At 51.3% G+C, this 23,228-nt stretch overlaps 1 protein-coding gene across 1 annotated transcript; it reads left to right on the top strand.

Annotated features, from left to right (window-relative positions):
• The first annotated feature begins 5,804 nt into the window (after positions 1 to 5,804).
• Rhcg (Rh family C glycoprotein) lies at positions 5,805 to 22,780 on the top strand. Its single transcript, XM_075952631.1, has 10 exons — positions 5,805 to 5,991; positions 12,825 to 13,011; positions 16,100 to 16,250; positions 18,493 to 18,640; positions 19,409 to 19,575; positions 20,307 to 20,444; positions 20,615 to 20,751; positions 21,032 to 21,156; positions 21,377 to 21,450; positions 22,592 to 22,780. Exons 1-10 carry the CDS (start codon positions 5,805 to 5,807, stop codon positions 22,772 to 22,774), a joined length of 1,497 nt encoding a protein of 498 aa, XP_075808746.1. The 3' UTR covers positions 22,775 to 22,780.
• Positions 22,781 to 23,228: the final 448 nt, after the last annotated feature.

The following is a 23,228-nucleotide window of genomic DNA, read 5'->3' as shown; positions in this document are numbered from 1 at the left end:
GTCCGGAACTTGCTCTATAGACCAGGCTGGCCTCTAATTCACAGAGATCCACCTGCCTCTGTCTCCTGAGTGCTGGGATTAAAGGCATGAGCCACCATCACCCGGTGATCTTCTTTTTGGCAAAGGAGCAATTGTCTCTGATTCTCAGAACCTGAAAGGCTTCCTGAGGTTACAACCTCAGGCCTGTGAGAGGAGTCAACAAATGTTTATCCTGTTCTCTTCCTGGTTGCTAAGAATATGCAGTTTTCTGTGGGGCAAGATAAACAAGCTAGGAAGAGTCTTTAGTTTGTCTGCACATAAATGAGTCCAAGGCTGAAGCTGTGGCTTGGTTGGGAGAGTGTTCCCCTAGTGTATCCGAAGCCCTGAGATCAGTTCCTACCACTATAGAAACAGGCATGGTAGAACCTACCTGGAATCCCAGCACTCAAGATGTAGAGGCAGATGAGGCTGTAGAGATGGCTCAGTCTGTCCTTCCCAAAGACCTGGGTTCGATTCCCAGCAGCCACATAGCAGTTCACAGTGGCCTGTAACTCCAGTTCAAGGGAATCCGATGCCGTCCTCTGACCTCCAAAGGCACCAGGCACTCACGTGGTATACATATATGCAGGCAAAACACATAAACATCAAATCAAATTTAAAGGTTAAAAGAAGAGGTGGTGGCAGGAGGGTCAGGAGGTTGACATGCTTCTTTGCTACTCAGTGAGTTTGAGGGTCACCTGGGCTACAGGAAACCTTGTCTCAAAAAGATCAACAGTGCCTTCCACACTTAGCTGCTCGGAGAAATCATGCTTGTGTTCATGATTTCATGGATCAGAAACCTGAAAAGGAACCCAGGGCAGGGCTTGCCATCAATCTCCACGCAGTTACAGTCAGATGGTGGCTGTCATCACCCGAAGACTTAACTGGGCCAGGTGTACGCCGTGACTCACTTCCATGACTGACAGCTGATGTGGGCTATTGTCTGCAGCTCCATCCGAGACTGTCAACCAGACCCCTGCAGAGACCTCTCCAGGATCCTCTCCCGTTAGTTAGATTTCTTACAGGGCTTACGATCTACGATCAAACCCTAGTACTGAAGTGGGTAGGGGTGAACCTGAACTATACTTCTCTTTAGAGGGAATAACAAAGTTGTCATTGGCTGTTGTGTGAGACAGAGAAATTATTGAGGCCATCTTCATCGTATCTCCCAAGTCTTCTGAACTCAGGCTTTTGTAGCTGTCAAGATTCTTGTGCATAAGCCAGACAAAAAGTGCTGGTTAGGCCGGGTGATGGTGGCGCACGCCTTTAATCCCAGCACTCGGGAGGCAGAGGCAGGCGGATCTCTGTGAGTTTGAGACCAGCCTGGTCTACAAGAGCGAGTTCCAGGACAGGCTCCAAAGCCACAGAGAAACCCTGTCTCGAAAAACCAAAAAAAAAAAGTGCTGGTTAGTGAAGACGACATGTGGAGTGGTTTTTGGGTTCCCAGAATTAACAGAGGCTGGACGGCCAGGATGGAAGCTGGGCCAGGACCGAGGAGCTTCAGAAGGCTGGGCAACAGGTACCCCATAAAGGAGAAAGCTTATGGACTGTCCTGTCTAGCACAGGCCCTTACTGAGGGACATTGATGGTTAGCAACGTCTATGACCCCAGGGCCCAGCTTGTTGACAGCAGTCTATAAAGAGGGAAGCTGAAGAAGAGCAAACTGATTGGTTCATGACACACTGCATTTTAACTGGGTAAGAAAGGGGGTACCACTAGGATCTCTTAAAAGTTCTGTTGGCCTACTGTGGAGACTGGGCATAGTGGGAGATTCTCCAAAGAAGGTGCTCTGAGGGGCCCAGAGAGATGGGCGTCTGGATATTTGCAAATCTCTGTGTTCCCTAGACAACCTGCAGCCTCGGACAGCTCCACTCCCACCTCCACCTTATCCCCGTAGCATATGGTCATAATGGTCATATGTGCTAAAGGCACAGCCCCTCAAGGAGCACTTCATGGAGGTACGACAGCTTTTTTTTTCCTCTCAAGACTAAAAGAACTATTTTTAAATTTTGTAATTATAGTTTTAATGTTTGACTAGGCCATACGGCCAGCGACAGAATATTAAAAGGAACACAGCAAGGCCGTCTGGCTCCCACTTCTGTCCCCTGCCTGCCTACTCATTTAATCCTCTTTCTCCCCTACCTGTCCTGATCGTAGCGCCTTGGGTATGTTCTTTTTGGCATTTTTCCTTTTGAGGTTTTATGGAACTCTCTATGTAGACCAAACTGGCTTCAAACTCACGGAGATCCACCTGCCTCTGCCTTCAAGTGCTGGGATGAAAGGCGGGCGCCACCCCGCTCACACTCAGCTTTAGGTTTTATTTTAGTAAGTCGGTGTTGAGTTCATGCACATCGTTTCTCACCACCACCACCCATCTCCAGAACTCTTTGTCCTTGCAAAGCCTTGGGGATGCCCATTCGTGCCCAATGGAGTCCTCAAGCCCAGAGGGACTAAGAATTTTCTCCAGGTCACCCAGCAAGGGGAAGAAGACAGCATGTCCAAATGCAAGGTCTGCCGTCTTTCCACCATTCCCCACTGACGGGCCTTGAGTCTTCAAAACCCAGGCATTATTGTTCCCATTTTACAGGTCAGTAGAGGTGTGAGGGGGTAACATCCCCAGGACTGAAAAAGTACCACAAAGCTTTGTGAACTGTTACATATCGACTTTCTAAGTAAGTAAATGCTTGTGGTACCTGGAAAGTTTGCGCAGCAGAACCAAAACTCGCCAGCCACAAGGTGACATGATGTTTTTGTTGTTAATTTAAAGGGACCTATGAGTAGAACGGCCCAGAAATGTGACCAATGAAAAAATACCACCTGATGATCGTGTCTTTCTTCAGCCTTGAGTTTCTGGTTCTCTGAATACATATATTGGCTTCCCTAGCTTGTCAGATGTAGTCCCTCTGTGAAGATCAATGTCAAAGGGCTCTCTTATGCTCCCTGTGAGGAACCAGGCTGGCCTGTGACTCTAGGTCTGTCCCGTGGACACTCCCTAGGGCTCTCTGTCAGGATCCTGAGCCTGGGCCATGCTATTCTGGGTCCGTTAGGCAGCATCTCAAGTAGAGTCCAGGTTCCAGTCCCACAGGGATGCTAGGGACTCTGTTAGGGGTGTGGGTCAGCCAGTGAAAAGGGGCCGCTATTAGAATGAGTGCGACATCTCTGCTTCCTTATCGAACCTTAAGATGGTCATCATAGATCCCTGCTAGGCCTGTTCTCAGAGGTTGTACTTCCAGCCGCCGTTTCTTCTCCCCCCCCCCCCCCGTGGCTGTTCTGTGGCCCCTAGAGGCCTGGGGATCTAGCTGGACGCTGCAACCTTCTCTTCAGTCCACTGGTCTCCATTGCTGTGTGCTTGGGTGTCATCCCCAGTGAGATGTGCTAGCCTGACTTCAAGCCTCTTCCTTCTCTGGCCATGGATCACAAACAGCATGGTAGGGTCTCAGCCTTTGCAATAAGACGGCCAGGGGTTTGGATCTCTGGTTAGGCCCTTAGCCTGCCCCAGAACTCAGTTTTCACTTCCAACATGTGTCTACAATATTGTGAATTGTTGTGAATTTAAGGGTATGAAGGAGAGTTTTTGCCGGCAAGGCTTCTATGGTGTCTGGCTATTTTCAAACAGGACAATTCTCTGCTGAGGACTGGGACCTGGTGACCCATGCTGGCATGGCAGAACCCTCGGAGTTTCCAACACACTGACACCTATGGGCAAATATGGTCTTAAGTCCGGTGCTGATGTGGGGTGTGGGAAGGGACCCCCCCCTGGAGTGTGTACTTTGTGTGGTGGGAACTTCCTCGGGGAAATCTAGTGATGTGTCTTTGATTCCAGCCTCAGTATCCAACGGTAGAAACTGGCTTGGTCAAGCATGCTATTACCCTGCTGAACCTGGCCGATGACTCAGCTGATAAAGATGCCTTACATCAAGCCTGAAGACTTGAACTAGATCCTCCAGACCTGCATGGTGGGAAGAGCCAATTCCCGCAAGCTGTCCTCTGGCCTTCCCATAGCGTGCTACAACACAGGCATGAACATAAACAAAATGTAACAAAAGGTTATTAGTTGTTTAAGATTTATTTTTACTACTTTTAATTAGGAGGTGTGTGTGTGCACATGCGTGCAGATGCCTTCAGAGGCCAGTGGCATTGGGCCCTCCAGGAGTCGCAGGCTGCTGGGAGATACCAGCGTGAGCGCTGGGGACAGCGCTTGGGTCCTTTGTAAACTCAGTGCTTGTTCTTAGCCACTGGGCTATCTCTTCAGTACTAAATGTTGTTTAATCAAAAATAAATAAAAAGGATTTTGGAAAGTAAGTGTGGTGGCTCAGACGTGTAATTCCAGTACTTGGGAGGTCGAGGCAGGAAGCCAGCCTTGGCTAATGTGTGAAGATGCCGTCTCAACACCACAACAAAACAAAATAAGATAAACAAACCACCACCAGAACCAAAGCTAGACTTTAATCTCAGTACCCAGGAAGCAGAGGCAGGCAGACTCTCAGAGTTTAAGGCCAGCCTGGTCTACATAGCAGTTCTAAGACAGCTGGGACCACATAGAGAAACCCTGCCTCAGAAACAATGAAATAAAAAAAAAATAACAACAGCAGAAACCCAGGTTTGGTGGCAGAATGCCTGTAATTCCAGCACTTAGAGGGCAGAAACAGGAGGTCCACTGTAAATTCAAGGCTAACACAGTGAGTTCCAAGTCAGCCAGGGCTACACAGAGAAACCCTGCTTCTACAAAATCAATCAATCCATCAACCAATGTAAATAAAGTCGTTGAAAAGAGTCAGAGAGATGTTTATTTATGAACTGCTGAGTAACCCAAACTATCTATGAATATTACAGAGTGAAACGATCTCTCCTGAGCCTGTGTCGTCTCTAACAAGCTTGAAAGGCTGAACTTATATATATACAGACACCAAGATTCCAAGATTGCTTCTGCATGGCAGAAAACTGATGGTTTCTATCTTCTTCCTTATGTTTTTCTGTACCTTCCACCAAACTGCTGTGGCTTGCGATAGTTTCTCATAATTCCTTTGCTTTTCGTTGATGCATCCCCTTTATATTTTGTGAACTGAAAAAAGAAAAGGATGTTAAGTGGCGGTGCTTCAAGCCGGTAATCTCACCATTTGGGAGGCTGAGGCAGGAGGACTGCCAAGTGTTCAAAACCAGCGTAGATTATAGAGGTAGAGTGCCTCAAAAAGGATGGGAGTGGCTGGGCTGTGGTGGTGCACGCCTTTAATCCGAGCACTCCGTGGGGGAGGGGCAGAGGCGGGCAGATCTCTGGTAGTTCCGAGGGCAGCCTGGTCTACAGAGCAAGTTACAGGACAGCCAGAGCTACTCAAAGAAACCCTGAGTAGCAAACAAAAACAAAAAACAAACAAACAAAAAAAACAAAGCAAAACAAAACAAAAAAAGGATCAGAGTGGTGGCGATGTGGGTAGTGATTCCAGTTTTCAAATTCTTCATTCTGATCTGGATGAGCGGTGAAGCTCTTCTCGCTCTATTCACCCAAACAAGGGAGAAAAGATTAGGCATCGACCGGACGCGCGGAAGTTGGGACGTTCTACTCTCTTCTTTCAGTCTGCCTTTGCTCCCCTCCACCTGGAGCTATCAGGGGCGCTGGGCTCGGGGCCGCCCCGCGGGCCTCTTGCCGGTTGGATAGCGCCCTGGGCGCGAGGGCGGCACCAGGGTCAGCTGTTCCGCGTCCGCCCCTCCCAGTGCCCGGGTCCTACAAGTGTCGCCCCAGCCTCCCTAGCCTCGGATCCCGGCGTGCGGAGCGACCGGCAGGGCAGAGCATGGCTTTGAACACCAACCTCCGGGGGCGGCTGCCCGTCATCTGCCTGGTCCTGCAGGTGGTGATGGTGGTTCTCTTCGGCGTGTTCGTGCGCTACGACATCCAGGCGGATGCCCGCTGGTGGTTGGAGAAGAAGCTCAAGAACATCTCTAGCGACATTGAGAACGACTTTTACTATCGCTACTCAAGTAAGTCCTATGGCTGGCAGTCTCACCTGTAGAGTCTCCTGGTGGTTCCCATTGGACGACCGCCTGACTGCTCTCCGCTTTAGGTCTGCCTCTGCCTCTGGAACAGGATGGAGATGAAAGGGCGATACTGCCCCACAGTCCCGAGCTGGCCCCAGAGTAGGCTCCGCACCAGGGCACTCTCCTACCTCAGCCTGGGAGAAGTGGTCATACGTGCTCACACTTGCTATGGAAATCTGAGTATGGGCACTCAGCTGGGAGAGGTGGGCTGCCTTTTTTTTTATTGGTGTTTGGTTAGTTTGGGTTGTCTTACTTTTTATTTAACTTTCATCTCTCCCAACCATCAGACGCTCCTATGTCCCTGTCCTTCTTGGTCCTCAAAAGCCAGAGTTCCACCTCCATTAACCAACCAGCTGATGACCTGGCTCCCATACACTTCAAATAGGGGGTTGGTCCAATGTCAGCGGTCGCAAGGATAGCATGATGACCCTCCACTTTTGTTATGGAGACAGGTTTCGTGGGCCACAGGTGGTGTTGGGCCAGGAGGTCATAACACCCACCCCCTTTGGCTTTGGAGAAAAAGCTGGACACCCTTCCCTGCCCTGGGATTGTCTGCATCCATGATATTGTGGTTAGGAGTGTGATTACAGAGGCTGGAGAGATGGCTCAACAGTTAAGGACGCTGGATGCTTTTCCAGAGGACGGGGGTTTGATTCCTAGCACGTATGTGGTGGCTCACAACCATCTATATCTGCAGTTCCAGGGAATCTGATGACTTCTTCTGCCTTCTGTGGGCACCAGACACACATGTGGCACACAGACACTCATGCAGGCAAATCCCTCATACACATCAAAAAGAAAACAGAAGAAGATGATGAAGAAGGACATGGTCCTGGAATGACATAGGTTTTTTTTTCTATCATGGCTCTGCTGCTTTGGGGGTGCTCTCAAGCAGATGGCAATCATAAAGGACCCTAACTTCCTTCTCCACTGACTAGGGGTGCTGGTGGGAGTCACCGCACAGGAGGGGTGTGAAGAAGTACTGGGAGTGTGACCCTCACTTTATAACAAAGCCATCAACCTCAAGAGCACTAAACACAGGCACGTGAGGACTTCAGGCATCTCTGAGGGCACGGAGAACTAGCCCAAGGTCACCCCAGGCAGCCTGACCTTGGACTGCCAGCCCAGGGTCTGCCAGTGCCCTGTGCTTTCTGAATTTCCACGCTGTCTACCGGCAGCCAGTGACAATTCTTCTAACAGCCGGCGCTCATGTGGTCATGGGCCATTGGTTTTTGAGGGGACCCTGAAGCTCTTCTCCAACAGCTGCTGTGTCAACCTCTGTTCCCTCTGCAGCTTGTATGCTCAGCGGCAGGGCATCCTCTGTGTCTGGAAATCAAGGGGCCCCCGTTCAGGGCTGTGTGCTTCAAAAGAGGTCTTGACAGCTGTGGCTTCAGAATTCACAGGGTAAATCTCCCGAACCTTCCTCTTCTGTGTGGGGAAGCAGGCGAGCGTAGGATTCATCCTTGTCTTATTCCGTCTCATCTCCAGCTGTCTTGCCCACATCTGGGCACCAGAGCCAGCCCCATAGAAAAGTACGAGGGAAAGGCTTCCTTTCGTGGGCATTTGTAGCTCTTGGGCTGGCAGCACAGGGCATCGAGACCCCACAGGAAGCTATAGAACCTCACACCTCCTAAGAAGGGGTGCAGTCCTCAGTCTCCCCAACTCCTATACTGTCCCTCTTCACCCAGCCACCTGTCTTCTTTTCCATTACCCCGTAAGTGTTTATCTAGAGGGTCACCCAAGGGTGTTGGCCGCAGTGTTGGGAGCAAGACATAAACCCTGACTGTTCCAGTGAATTAGGATTTATGGTCACTCTAGACAAACAAGTTGTATATCCTCTGCTCCTCAAGGACTCCTAGATTTATTGGGAACAGAGCACTGCATGTCAAAACACCCAAGGCCAGTGGTGCTGAGCTCTGAGCAGGCAGTCCATCTCTGACAATGAGGAGAGATCAGGGTAGCCAAGGGACCTCTGAACGAGAAGCCTAGGAAGAGGGATGAGAGGTTAGGAATGGCCTAAGAGAAGGACTCGGAGAGAGAAGGGGGAAATGCTGAGGGAGAAGGGAACCCTAAACACCAAGGATGCCCCCCAGTTGCCCTTGTCTCTAACTCCATGGGGGGGGCGCTTGCCCAGAAGCAGGAAGTGGGAGGGAGCTGTGTTCCTTGGCAAGCACAGGAAGTGCTGTGGTGGCTGAAATAGCTCCAGTCAAGCATGGGATCTCTCCTTGCTCATCACTACCAACCCTCAAGGGGAGACGTTGCTACTCTCCCACACACCCCATTTCACAGATGAGAAAACTGAACATATAGTAGGCGTATCTCACACAGGTCACCCAGTAAGAAACCAGGAATCCAGGCAGTTACTCTGGCGTCTGAGCCTATCCTCTTGGTGACTCTCCCACCCCACATCTCATCCTTTGCCTCTCCCCAGCATGGATCTTTGAGTTGCTAGATCATGGTGACTGTGGTTAGACTCGAAGGAGCATGATGCTTCCTGGCCAGATCTCCAGGCCCTGGTTTCTGCATGATCAGGTGATTCCAAAGGGTGGGCCCTTGTGGTTCTCCTAGTTCTTGGCTTGTAGCCATCAGCACCCATTCAGGGCGTGCTGTGGGAGCTTCATCCCTACTCAAGGGATCAGTGGAACCTGCCTGGTGTCTCTGGTTTCTGGAGCAGGTCAGCACCAGGGCCTGAAATCAGCATCCCCGGCCACAGCCCCTCGCAGACAGCCGACACAGAGCTAGCTGGGAACCTACTCTCCTGTTCTTGGAGATCTGAAGTGCCACATCAGTTGCTGAACGTGAAGCCTCCTCCTAGCTGCTGTCGCAGCCTCAGTGACCATGAGCTCTGACAATGGAAGCTGGGTCAAGGAGGGTCACCAAGTCCTGACCACAGAAGCTTTCCAGAGACCCAGAGGGAGGTCAAGATGTTTTAGAAATGGGCCTGAAGTCAAGGATGCCCAGATTTCCCACGACTCAGAGCCTGTCTCCTGAGGCCAGAGCCTCCAGGCACGCCTGGATGGATGATGTATACACCAGACTCGGTTTCATCCATCAGAATTCATTTAACCAGAGAAGGCAGCAGCATAGCCTCATGATGAGCCTCTCAGTGAAACATCTGGGTCAAATCCCTCACCTGGCGACCTAACCTTGAGCCTCAGACTGCCTCTCTGTGCTGTAAAGTAGAGAGTATCTCAGAGGAGCCAAGGCTCTCAGGGTGCCGTTTCCTAGTACCTGCAGAGACCAAAGGGTTTAGATCCCGTGGAACTGGGGTCACAAATGATTATGAGCCATCATTCCATCACTTAGGTCCTGGGAATTGAACCCCGGTCCCTTGTGACAGCAGCCAGTATGCTGTATTCTTGAGAATATCGTGGAGAGCGCCCCTTGGTGCTCGCCTAGGTGTTAAGAATGCCCTGGCAGTCAGCACGGGCACAGCACATCTTCCTGCAGCTTTCTGGTCTAGAAGATTACACAAACAAGCAAACATACAACTTCACTTTGTAATGGGACCGGGAAGGAAATGAGGGTACCAGGAGGGGACAGCCTCCCTTAACGTAGGTGGTCACAGCTATGTGTAGTGACACACAGCTTTAATCCCAGCACTCGGGAGGCAGAAGCAGGTGAATCTCTGTGAGTTGGAGGCCAGCCTGGTCTACATGGTGAGTTCCAGGACAACTACAAACTGAGACCTTGTTAAGAAAAAAATAAGTATGTGGTCAGAAAGCTTCTCAGTGAGGGGGCATTATTCTGAGAGAGGCGTTTGCTGGCCATTCTTTAACAGTCCTCTAGTAAAGGAAACACCCAAGCCCCTGCAGTGGGACTGGGAACCAGAGGGAAGCAGGTGGCCTGGCAGGTCCCTGGAGCTGACTTTTGTTTCTCTTTCAACTTTTTCTTTGGAAATAATTTTAAATTTACAGACGCTGCAAAAATAGAGAGAACACAGAGAGACACAGTGTGCTGCAATATACTTTATTTCAGGTGCAGGCATTGCTCTTTCTCCAGCCTCACACACACACACACACACACACACACACACACACACACACACACACGGCATGCATACACACACGGCATGCATACACACACACTCATACACACTCGCACACAGCATACATTCACACACACAGCCTACATTTACATATCCGCACGGCTTACATTCACACACACACACACACACTCACACAGCATACATTCACACACACTCACACGGCATGCATACACACACACACACGGCATGCATACACACACACTCATACACACTCGCACACAGCATACATTCACACACACAGCCTACATTTACACATACGCACGACTTACATTCACACACACACACACTCACACAGCATACATTCACACACACTCACACAACATACATTCACACACATTCACACACACACTCACACACACACAACACATACTCACAGCATACATTCACACACTGCATACATTCACACACACACACACTCACACACACATACAGACCCATCATGAATCACTTGGAGGGTCACTCACATTCCTCATAGTCTTCTTCCCTCAGAACAGTAGTAAGGAGCACTCACTTCCAGATCAACAGTACTCAGCTTCATACATCCACCTGGGTGAGGAATCTTAACCCGCCATCAATACCTAATTATCTCGCTAACCTAATAACTTTTTTTTAGATCTTCCCCATACTCTCTGCCAAACCAAGCGTAGATGTATTTATTAAGTATAATTGGCATATCTTTTAATCTGGAACATTAAAAAAAAAGCCTTTTCTTCGTTTTCCACGACTTGGTTAATTTTCAAGAGTACAGCTTAACCACCATCGTTTTGTTTTGTTTTTGAGACAAGGTCTTACTATGAAGCAGAAGCTGGCAGTCTTCCGGGCCAGTCTGTCAAGTGCTGGACTACCAGGCATGTGCCATTGTGCCCTGCCTCAGCCTCAACCCCTTTCAACAATAGACTCCTCCTTCTGTGCCCAATTGTTTTTTCTTTCTTTTTGCCCAATTGTTTTTTCATTATTAAATTTGTTCCTGTAGTCTGAGGGAGAGCACCCTATGGGGGATATCAGGGGCTACCTCCTTTATAGGATGTCCCATCTGGAGGCACACAATGTCCTTCTGCCACCATTGGACATGTTAATTTTTATTTCCCCTGTTAATATGTAACCTAATTTTTCCTCTGTGCAATTACTATTGTTTGTTCCTCCCTTGAGAGCAATGAGTCATTTGTTGGCAGAATCTTTAAGATGGTGCGAAGCCCTGCTCTTCTTGGAATTTCCCCCTGCATTAGCATCACTCATGGGGCTGCTGCTGTGAAAGCAACCATTTCTCCAATCCCAACTCTCTACCCAAATTCTAAGCAGAGTCCTCAGTGTTCCATTGCGGACAGAGTCCTCTTTGCTCCCTTGTCCATTTTTGCCCGTTTATCATCAGCATGGACTCGTGAATTCCTGTATGTAAATGATTGTAACTTATTATGAGAAACCATTATTTTGGTGCTTAAATTGCCCCAGATGAGGCCAACGGGAGCCCTTCTGTCTGGCTCTTTGTGTCACATGGCATCCACAGTTCCTTTGTGTCCTATTTCTATTAGGTTTTCACTGTCTGAGCTTTTTTTTCTCCCCAAGACACTATGCCAAGAACTCTACTACACATCTGTATTTTACCTCTGCAACATATAAAATGTGCTGCAATCCAAGTCTGTTTGATAACAGCTGTCCATCCCGAAAATGAAACACTGGTGTTCCAACTTCTCCACTGCATGGTTGGAGGATGTGCATTTGCTATGGGGAGTGGGGTGGGGAGAGATAACTCCTCCCACTGCATGGTTGGAGGCCATGCAATTGGTGTGTGTGTTGGGGGAGGAGTGGGGGGGGGAGAGATAACTTCTCTCACTGCATGGTTGGAGGACATGCATTTGCTGCAGGTGTGTGGTAGAGATAACTCCTCCCACTGCATGGGTTGGAGGATGTGCATTTGGTGTGTGTGGGAGAGAGAGAGAGAGAGAGAGAGAGAGAGAGAGAGAGAGAGAGAGAGAACTCCTTCCACTGCATGGCTGGAGGAGGTGCATTCGGTGGTGGAGGCAGAGGCAGGGTGTGGACATGATAGCTGTGTGCACTAATGCTTGGCCTCCCGAGGTCCTATTTATTCAGATTAGCTTTGATTCTTCTCCCCTGAGGGAAAGGTTACAGTGGAGAGGGGGAGACTACATTACCCAAGATGATCTGTTCTATAGACTCTGGACCCAGAGTGTAACTCAGCTTGGCCTCCACCTTAAATGCCCAGGGCCCGTGGAAGAAGCTCATGGATAAAGCATATGAGCGAAGGCCCTGCGTTCCACAACCCAGCAAGGCTGGGGGAGGGGGGGCGGGACGGGTGGGCGGGAGGGGAGGGCATGTGGACCAGCAGTGTCATCCAGATGGAGGGTGGAACAAGAAAAGTGTCATCTCCCAAGGGTGCGCTCAGTCATCTTGATCCTATTACCCAGAGGTCTAATCTGGAGAGCCACCGCTAGTCCCCTGGCTCCCTCCAGAGAACCTGAAGATGAAGGTAGTGGCTATTTATTTATTTAACCCATCAAGAGGCATCTTGTTACGGCCACCCAGATGTAGTCTGGTTACCCAGAAGAAGGGAGCAGGGATGAGGGGAAGAGGGAGGTCAGGGCTCCAGGTTCTGTCAGAGTGGCTGAAAATACAAGAGCTGTCCTAGGCTGTGCTGGCCTGTCAGACTCAAAGCCATGGTGGGCCTTCTCTAGGCAGCAGAGACCTTCAACTGCGCCCTCCCTCCCGGCAGGTTTCCAGGATGTGCACGCCATGGTCTTCGTGGGCTTCGGCTTCCTCATGACCTTTCTGCAGCGCTATGGCTTCAGCGCTGTAGGCTTCAACTTCCTGCTGGCAGCCTTCGGCATCCAGTGGGCGCTGCTCATGCAGGGCTGGTTCCGCTTCTTTGAAGAAGGCCACATTATCCTAAGCATAGAGAAGTGAGCCCGGGAGAGTTTGAGGGGAGGGGCAGGCGGGATGGACCCGTCTGGGTCCGGCAGGGAGGGCGGTTGGCAGTGGTGGGGTGGACCCTAGGTGGGGAGGACTCTGGGTGGGGAGGGAGCACAGGTGGACTGGGAGGTGCTCACTAGCTGGTTTTGGCTGGGGGTGAGTCCTGGGGAGAAGGATTGAGTGGGCATGGCTCAGGAGTGGGGATGGGGTCGGGGTCTGGATTGGGATGGGTCCTGTGGTGACAAAGAGGGCCCTACGGGTGGGTGGCGAGAAAAACTGGAAAAGGCTCAGAAGGAGAGGCCTAGCGGGATGGTAGTGCAGGTACCGTGAGGGAGAGGCGATGGGAGTGGGGGGGGGTTAAAGGGAGTGGGCAGGGACAGGAAGACAGGAAGAGGGCAGTGGGCTCTGAGGGTTTGGGGTAAGGTGGCTCTTCCTTCAGTACACCTTGGTCCGGTGATAGACACCTGCAGCTGTGCTACGCACATGGTTTTCTTATCGCTGCTCTCCAGATAAGAGATTGTGCATGGCCGGGCGGTGGTGGCGCACGCCTTTAATCCCAGCACTTGGGAGGCAGAGGCAGGCGGATCTCTGTGAGTTCGAGACCAGCCTGGTCTACAAGAGCTAGTTCCAGGACAGGCTCCAAAACCACAGAGAAACCCTGTCTCGAAAAACCAAAAAAAAAAAAAAAAAAAACAAAAAAAAGAGATTGTACATAATGTTATCCAGGTACCGTGGGAGGGTCTCTCTCCCATGATGGAGGATAGTCTTTTCTCCAGAAGAGGAAGGAAGAGCCCAAGCCTCCCTTCCACACACTGAAATGCTCTGAGACAATGCAGCCCCAGGGACCCAGGAGGGCGGCCCAGATGCCTGAGCTCTTCTCAGAGGGTTCCTTGCTGGGAACAGCAATGAGGAACTCAGCCAAATGGAGCCCCCTCTCTCCTTGCACGCCACCTCTTCTGGCGGAATAAGAGCTGGAAGGCTGGTGTGGGTTTTCAGGGTGGGGCACCAACCTCTCCTCTCACCTCCAGTCCTCTAAGTGACTCCTGTGATAACTTCTCAGTTTGATGAGTGTCACCAGCCCTTTCCCACCGGGTACCTCCCTCTCCTCTTTAGAGAAGTGGCCAGTGACTGACACACGGAAAGAAACAGGAAAGACAATGGAGTAGATAAACTGCCTTCAGTAAAATCTGTGACATGCACAAAACAGCCTCAGTACCATAGGCCCAAAGCATGAGTCTACCTATTATATGTCTAATCAGCCACTACGGTAGAATGGCTGTGACACATGAGAAAGTATACCATTATTATCTTTTTTTTTTTTTTAAAGAGAGGTTACAAACCCTGAGTTAGCAAGTTCGAGGTGAACTACTTAGTCAGCAAGCTGGTCACTTGATAAATAGAGTTTGGGCAAACTGGATTTGGGGGATTAGATTCCAGCCAACTGCCCTGGAGCCGATGTTGGGAGCCCAAGGCTAGGATGGGTGTGTTGTTGCCAGACCTAGCCTGTGGGTTTATAGGTATGGATATACTTCTGGCATCTGCCCTGGCTATGCTCACCTGCCACACTGGGGCAGTTCTCCTCTGTGAGCTCTGCTCGGGCCTCCCCGAGGCCCCTAACATGTGGTAGCCAGATCCACCTCCTGGGTGTCGATGGGCAGAAGCCCGGCTTTTCTGTTCTTGCTCTTTCTCCCCCCTGAGGGGCACCTCCATCAGGTGGCTCTTTGGGATGCATCTGGAGAACTCTGGCTAGTCACTGGGCCTCGCTGAGCCTTCGTGTCAGAGTGATAAAATATTGATGATGAGAAGTACCCACCTTCTGCGGTTGGGGGAGATGATTCAGGAGGCCACGTGACTGCTTACTCAGTAGCCCATCACCCTTTCAGGCAGATCCTGCAGACACAGTGCGGAGCAAGGCTAGCAGTGGTGGGGGTGGGGGATGGGACATTCTCTAAATATCCTCTGGAGAGGTCCTGCCTTCATTCCAGAAACTGGACCTCGGTAAGATTGTTTCCCCCTGAGTCTGTGTTTTACACACACCCTCACACATGCGGGATCTCTGTCTTCGACAGCCTTGACAAAGCAACCCTGTTCTCCCTACACCCACCCCACTGACAGCTTCCATGGTCTCATGAGCTGCACTGGAACTCTGCTTGAGAATGCGGGGTTGCCTTGCTGCCAGCAGGGGACAATACGCCCCGCAAAACAGGAGGTGGGCAGAAGCAGGGTCTCCTGCAGGTGTAGGCATTGCGTGGCTGCAGTAGGTGACCATGCCTCCTTGACTCCCTTGCTGCGGTGGCTGAGCCTGGGCATTTCAGGATTGAGGGGAGCCTTTGTGCCACCCTTTGCCCCATCCCTTTTTTGGGCCTTTCTGCCTCCTCATTATGCCCAGCACCACGCTAGATCTTTACTTCCTGTGGGAAGGTCCTTCTGTCTCTTGTGTGGACGCTGACCTTTCCTTGTGGGTACAGTGACAAGGAGGACCCAGAAGGCCATGGCAGGGCAGGGTGAGTGACTCTGGAGGGAACACAGTGTCAGGGGCAGGGGCCACATGGGAGGGACTGAGGAGGGCTTTTGGCAAACAGAGACAATAAGAGGAGGTTCTGGAAAGGCAAGCAGAAGACAGGGGACAGGGTTGCACCCTAAATACGGGGCTTGTTCAACAACAGTGAATGGACCACTTGGGTTCCCGAGCATAGAGCCTACAAGACTGTCAAGGGAAGACACGACGCCCACTGCTACACAGGAGCCTTCTTGTGGAGGAGAATAGTATTTGATTACTTTATACATTTCCAAGCCTCCTCTTCTACCTTTGAGCCCAGCCTGAAACACTCCCTACCCTATGGGAGGAATTTAGACCACCTTAAATTCCAGTCAGTCACAGTGCCATTTTGTTTTAGCAGGCTTTTCACTGGGCGCACTATGCATGTATGGTCCTAGCTAGGATGAGCCCATTATCACAGAGAGTGAAACTGAGGCTCAGGAGGATTAAACCACCGGTCTCAGTCCACAGAGGACCAAAGGCTTGGAGTGTCGCTTCTGGTTGTAATTGCAGCTCCTCGCTGGTCTGTCTCCCGATAGCATCATCGAAGCTGACTTCTGTGTGGCGTCTACCTGTGTGGCCTTTGGGGCAGTTCTAGGCAAGATCAGCCCAGTCCAACTGCTTATCATGACCTTCTTCCAAGTGACCCTCTTCGCAGTGAATGAGTACATCATCCTCTACCTGATAGAGGTAAACAAAACTTACTTAGAAGCGGGAGGGAGACATTGGGAGAGATAAAGAGGGAGACAGAAAGAGAGGTCTGTGGATATACACAACCTGGTGAGTTATTTAGTTTCCTGCCTCAGTTTCTTCATCTACAAAGGAGGAATCATGATGCTACCCTAGCAGAATCACTGTCTGTCTAACACATCTGCCCAGCATCTGGGCAGAGCAGGCCTTCTCTGAATTTGGGTTTTTGTCTTTTTTTTTTCTTTTTTACCTCCTTTCTTTCCCATCAGATGGGAAGAGTGGGACCTTCCTGCACATACTGGGGCATGCATCCATCCCCCAGATCTTTCTCCCAGGAGAAAAACTCAGTGTGTGGAGGAGAGATCTGCCAGGAGGGATCCCAGAGAGGTGACCCCATACAACTGCACTGGTGGCAGATGCCGCAACCTCAGGAATTGACGTTCACGTGGCGAGAACGCTGTGCTTTGGGTTTGGCTGAGTCCGTGCCCTGGCACACAGCCCCTTAGACATCTGCCTCTCAGGAACCTGCCTGATGCCTCGGTGTGGAGGAGCATATATTATTTGACTCCCGTATGCATTTCTGAGCCCCACCTTCTACATTTGAGCCCAGCCTGGAACACTCCCTACGCTGGGGGAGGAATTTAGACCACACTAAACTCCAGTCAGCCACTGTGCCTTTCTCTTTTAGCCCTCAGCCACCGACTCGCTCATCTCTGACTCTGTTCTCCACCAGAAGCCCGAGCAGGCTTCTCAGCAGACACGGAGGATAGCTCCCCGCCCCCCCCCCCATTGAAAACTACCACAGCTTTCATTTCACTTAGGATACTTAAGGCTCTGCAAATTCTGGCTCCAGCTTCCTCTTCCTCCAAAACGCAGGCTTGGCTCTGCCACCAGGGACTGCTTTTTGTCGGGACCTCCTTTATACCCCCAATTGCATGGAGCTTGATCCTGTCAAGAACCTCGCCCTTGCTGTCTTCTCATCCTGAAACAGCCATCTTTATTCTTTTCACGAACCACATATCAATTTAAATGTCACTTCAGAGAGGCCCTGCATGCTTCCTTCCGTGTGGTCCCCTCCTGGCCCTAGCATGGCTTGGGCCATTGCTTTGCCTTGCATGGCTCTTACATTGTTTTTCGTCTATTTTTCTTCACAGCCCTTGGGGGCCTGTTTGAGAAAGGAAGGTTGCATGTCTGGATGCTCTCTGCCTTAGCACCTGGCCAGTGCATCAGACATACTTAGATTTCAGAGTCTGCGGCTCTGTTGAGCTAGACGGAAGTCTATAGGCAGAGGGGAGCGAGCCACACTGAGATAAGCCCCAGAATTTACAATTCAGTGAGGGGTCCAAGCAAAGAGGTATTGAGCATGCCCTGTGTTAAGGATTGACCGCCAGGGCTAGGCAGCCCAGCAGAGGGCGCTACAGAGCATATGCCAGGAGAGCTAAGGAAGCCAAGGAGAGGACACAAGGAAAGGGCCCTTGCATTTTGTTGGCTAGCCAGTCAACATCCCTACCTCCCTCTGCTCAATTGGTTGCTGTAGGAACTGTCTTAGGGTTTCTATTGCTGTGATGAAAATCTGCTTGGGGGAGGAAAGGATTTATTTTGCTTAGACTTCCATTTGACAGTCCGTTATCAAAGGAAGTCCTGGCAGGGACCTGGTGACAGGAACTGAAACAGAGGCCACGGAGCAATGCCGCTTCCCGGCTTGCTTCTCATGACTTGCTCAGCCGGCTTTCTTACCCAACTCAAAACCCCCCTACCCAAGGCTGGCCCTCCTACATCAAGAAAATGCCCTACAGGCCGGGTGATGGTGGCGCACGCCTTTAATCCCAGCACTCGGGAGGCAGAGGCAGGTGGATCTCTGTGAGTTCGAGACCAGCCTGGTCTATAGAGCTAGTTCCAGGACAGGCTCCAAAGCCACAGAGAAACCCTGTCTCGAAAAAAAAAAAAAAAAAAGCAAAAAGAAAATGCCCTACAGATTTGCTTATAGACCAGCTGGATGGAGGCATTTTCTCAATTGAAGGTTCTTCTTTCCAGGTGACTCTAGTTTGTGTCAGATTGAAAAAACGAACAAAACACACACACACACGAAGAAATAAGGCAACAGGGACAGGGAACTAGGCTCTGTGTTCCACAGCTAGAGTCATGAGACAGCTAAGCGTGTGTGCATATGTGTGGGGTGGAGAGTACTGTGAGGAAGGAGGGGGAAAGGGTACCAGGCCCTGACAGGCCCCTTGCACTCCAGGCAAAGGATGCAGGGGGCTCTATGACCATCCACACATTTGGCGCCTACTTTGGGCTCACAGTGACCTGGATCCTCTACCGAAAGAATCTGGAGCAGAGCAAGCAGAGACAGAGTTCAGTGTACCACTCGGACCTTTTTGCCATGATTGGTGAGAACGAACGGCTGTTCTGTTGGTGAGGGCAGCCATGGTGGGGGAGCTATACCAGCTGCTATGATTGGTCAGACGGCCGTGAGTGGGTAAGACCAACTAGGAGTAGCTGGAAGGCTGCCATAGAGAGTGAAGGTCACCATAATGAATGAAGAGCGGAACGCCCGTCACGAGTAAGAACAGCCATGCTGGGTGAGGGCCACTATAAATGTGCGAGGGTCTGCATGGTGGGTGAGGATTGTCATGTGCATCCCTGGTCTCCACATAGTCAGTGGGTGGCTGCTGGTTCTTTGGGAGGAAGGGCAGAATGAAGTGCCCTGTAGATACTTCTAGACTCCTGGGTGTCCAATTCTCTCCCTCCTGGAATAACCCAAGGCAGACGGAGTGGAAAAAGGAACTTGTGATGTCTATCAGACCCAGCCCTCCCTTCCATCACCCTGTAGACTGAGAGACAGTAGTGCCACCAGCTAATCTGTCTACAGAGGGGAGAAACTCTCCCCCACGATGTTCTAAGAATAGGTGATGAGTAACCAGTCCTAGGGTCGGGGAGACAGAGAAGGCTTTGTGACGTGGCGTGGGAGGCCAAGTGGGATCTAGGTGAGTTGGGCCAGGAGGATCTTCCAGAAGGAGCACTCATGAGAGTGATTCTTATAGGCTGGAAGCAACCAGCCATCTCTCGAGCTGAAAGGCAGAGCCTCCACTTGGGCTCTGTGAGCCTGGCCTAACACCCCCTCTCCTGGCCCCTGGCCTGCATATGTTCTGACCCAGGCACCCTCTTCCTGTGGATATACTGGCCCAGCTTCAATTCAGCCAGTTGCTCCCACGGAGATACCCAACACCGAGCAGCCCTCAATACCTACCTCTCCTTGGCGGCTAGTGTGCTGACCACAGTGGCAGTGTCCAGTATCATACACAAGAAGGGCAGGCTGGACATGGTGAGCAGGGGCTTCTGCGGGGAGGTACCTATCTGACTGTCTCTCTCTGCCTGCACCTCGTTGTGGCAGGCAGCTTCTAGATTGGCACACCCAAACCTGGATATTCACAGAGGGCCATCCCTGCCAAGTGTTCTTGTCTTCTCCACAGCCTGAAATGCTATCAGCTGTGTGTTATAGCAGGCCCGCCTGGCAGAATTGCCCATGTGCGTGCGGATCCCCCCTCACACACACACACCCCACCGCCAGGTCTTTATCCTCCTGACACCACTGGCCTCTTGGGCTTTTTAAAGCTGTACCAGTCCCCACACTTAGAAGAGCCAGCAGCCCAGGACCTGGCATGGCTGACGAAGAACATGGTAGCAGCTGGGCATGCGTGGGGGCCCACAAATCCCTGGTATAGATACAGCGTGCACTCAGATACACCCACAGACCCACAGGTCGACATGGAGAGAAAGGGAATGGGCAGATGGGTTTCAAGGGTCCATGGGCGTGTCCAGCAGCACACTGTCTCATGGACACAGACCATGTCCAGGCCTGCTGGGGGTCGTGGATGACTTACTTGCAGAGCACACAAAGCAGCTGTGTTCGGCTGGGGCCAAGGCCAACCTGCTCCTGGCCTGCTGAGGCAGAATCTGAGCTGTTCCCGGCTCCCAGCTTTGCGTGACGTGTGAAGGCAGGCCACGCTCGAGGAACAGAGCTGAGAGCTTGCACACTTTGTCTACCCTGCCCAGGTGCACATCCAGAATGCCACACTTGCAGGCGGGGTGGGCGTGGGCACAGCCGCGGAGATGATGCTCACACCTTACGGCGCCCTCATCGTGGGCTTCTTCTGTGGCATCTTCTCCACCCTAGGATTTGCGTACCTATCGGTGAGGACCCTAGGGCTGGGACTGGGGATGCTGTGGGGGTTTTGTTCCTGAAAGCAGGGAGAGGAAGAAGGGGTGAGGCCTAGGGAACACTAGATCTGTGTTTTTGAAGGCCTCCCGTGCCCCTGCCACAGCCACGGCCTGAGCAGCACCACCTTCCCTCCTCCCCGCAGCCATTCCTGGAGTCCCGCCTGCGCATCCAGGACACATGTGGCATTCACAATCTGCACGGCATCCCTGGCATCATAGGCGGCATCGTGGGTGCCGTAACAGCAGCCTTCTCCTCTCCTGATATCTACGGAGAGCCAGGGTAAGTGTGGAGAAGGTGTGAGAAGTGGGGTTTCCCCCTTTGTTCTCTATTCCTTCTTTTTGTGGGACCCAACGTGTCTTCCTCCTTTACCCTCTTCTTCCACTCTAGACCATTCACTGGCTTCTCTCCCCACCCTCAGACCTGCCACAAGGGTCCAAGAGAGGAATAGAGTAATCGGGATGGAGGAGGCTTGGGGTTTCAAGAACACATGGGTGGGGTAGCAGTAATCAGTTCCCTGGCCTCTCCATGGGGTCCTCACTCATTCCTGTCTCTGTCTCAGGCTGCTCCATTCATTTGGCTTTGGGGGCTATAAGGTAGACTGGACCAAGAAAATGCAGGGCAGATCCCAGATATTTAGCCTCCTCCTGACCTTGGCTATAGCCCTGGTGGGCGGCATCATTGTGGGTGAGTGAGAGTGGTTACACTAGAAAAGATGGGGTCCTGGTGGGGGACTTACTAAGGGGAGGGACCCAAGAACATGTCTCAAGGGTGGACCTGGGTCTCCCCGAAATACCTGATACCTGTATTGTCAGCTGTGGGACTGGGAATGTGGGGTCCATCTGAGGGAAGAGGTTGGGGTAAACAAAGAGGTTGTCCTGACCATTGTGTCCTCCGATCTATTTAGGGCTCATTTTGAAATTGCCATTCTGGGGACAAGCGGCTGATGAAAACTGCTTTGAGGACAGCATCTACTGGGAGGTAATTTCTAGAGACTGGTCTCTATACAAGGACAGCTAGCTGTACCCCCCACCTTGTCCCTATGCAAGGATAGCTAACTATACCCCAACCTTGTCTCTATACAAGGATAGCTGTATTCCCCATCTTGTCTCTATACAAGGATAGCTATACCCTCCACCTTGTCTCTATGCAAGGATAGATGTACCCCCACTTTATCTCTATACAAGGATAGCTGTACCCCCCTCACCTTGTCTGTATACAAGGATAGCTTTACCCCCGCCACACCCACACCTTGCCTTAACCTAATCTATGTAGGGCATGGTGTCGCCTGTAAATTGAAGACTTTTCCCTACCCGTCTTTCTTTCTTTCCCCTGGGGACCCCCAAGGGGGCCGTGTATACCTTTCTTTCTACACACTCTGGGAGTGGAGTCCACAAGCAGCCTACCATGGGGCCTGAATCTGGCGTGTTCTAGTCATAACTTTCAAAGTCTGTCCCCGACCCTAACAGCAGCGGTGTCACCTAGCAATCCTAGCCTAGGGAAGAGGCTGAGGCAAGAGGATAGGCACAGGTCTGAGGCCAACCTGGGCTGCAGAGTGAGGCTCTGCCTCAACCAACAGAAAAGCAAAGGCTGGGGCTCTACCTCAGTTGGTAAAATGCTCGCCTATGCATGAGGTCCTGAGTTGGATCCCAGCACTACACTACCCCTGGGTTGTCTGCCTGGGTCATGAGCCAGCTTCCCAGGGGAAGGGGTGAGACAGCTGCGGGAAGGCAGGGCTGAGCAGCCCCACCCTTGCCTCACTTGCCAGATCTGTTTCCCGTCTTTGCATTCCTTTGTCCTACTTTGGGATGCTACTCTAGCTCTGAGAAGCCACACTGCTCATCTTTCAACCTCCCCCCCTCATGTGCTTGTAAGAGTCTAGAATGCAATCTGAATTCTATGCCACCCAGTGTTTGTTCTTGCCTTGCACCAAACAAGCACCTGAGCACCCTGACAGGGCCGGTTCTGACAGGGTCCTTCGCAAGCTATAAAGGAATGTTTGTGTCATGCAATTTTTAACATGACCACAAGATGGCACTCGCCACACAGTGTTTGCTGCCTTTGGCTCACCCCAGCACCTTTAGTTCCACTAGGCATACTGGGTCCTCCCCTCTCTCCACAGATTCCTGAAGAGGTGAACACTGTCTACATTCCTGAGGACCTCACCCACAAACATCCTGCTCCTCCAGTACCTTCGTTACCCTTGGTACTTCCAACGCCTTCAGCATCCTTGGTTGCTCCAGTACCTCCGACACCTCCAGTATCCTTAGCAACTATAGTACCTTCAGCATCCTTGGTACACTAAGCTCCCAAGGCACAGGTGAGAAGCAGGTAGGCCTTCTCTTTGGGGGATGGTGCTCTGGTTCTCTCACCAGAGGCCCAGGTCTCAAAACCAGATGGAAGCGTGAGCTCTCCTGCCCCTGAGGTGGGATAGGCAGGCTAGCCTGGAGGAGCACATAGAAAGAGACCCAGCGACGCACTTGACTTTGTGACTGCTTGCTGCCATGTGACTTGGAGACTCTGTTCAACCTAGAGATCGAGCTTCAGTTTCCTCATCTATGATCTGGCTTTACTTGGTTAGATCAGGCTAAACCTTCCTCCTTCCCCTCTACAGAGCACAGTGTATTGATGGGGTACTGTAATACCGACCAACTCTTGAGAAATTTCCACAAAGCAGGGTAATTGCTCATATCCCAAGCATGCCTGAAACTAAGAAGTATCCTCCTGCCTCAGCCACGTGCTGGAATTACAGATATGTA

The sequence above is a fragment of the Microtus pennsylvanicus genome, chromosome 18 (assembly GCF_037038515.1).
Source record: "Microtus pennsylvanicus isolate mMicPen1 chromosome 18, mMicPen1.hap1, whole genome shotgun sequence".
NCBI classification, from domain to species: Eukaryota; Metazoa; Chordata; class Mammalia; order Rodentia; family Cricetidae; genus Microtus; species Microtus pennsylvanicus.
This window is presented reverse-complemented; position numbering and strand designations above follow the sequence as displayed.

Bases quoted from the DNA above. Each gene is read 5' to 3' on its own strand.
- Rhcg (XM_075952631.1), top strand. From the start codon at position 5,805: ATGGCTTTGAACACCAACCTCCGGGGGCGGCTGCCCGTCATCTGCCTG. The intron at 20,445-20,614 runs GTGAGGACCCTA...TCCTCCCCGCAG, and splicing joins TAGGATTTGCGTACCTATCG to CCATTCCTGGAGTCCCGCCT. The intron at 20,752-21,031 runs GTAAGTGTGGAG...TCTCTGTCTCAG, and splicing joins GATATCTACGGAGAGCCAGG to GCTGCTCCATTCATTTGGCT.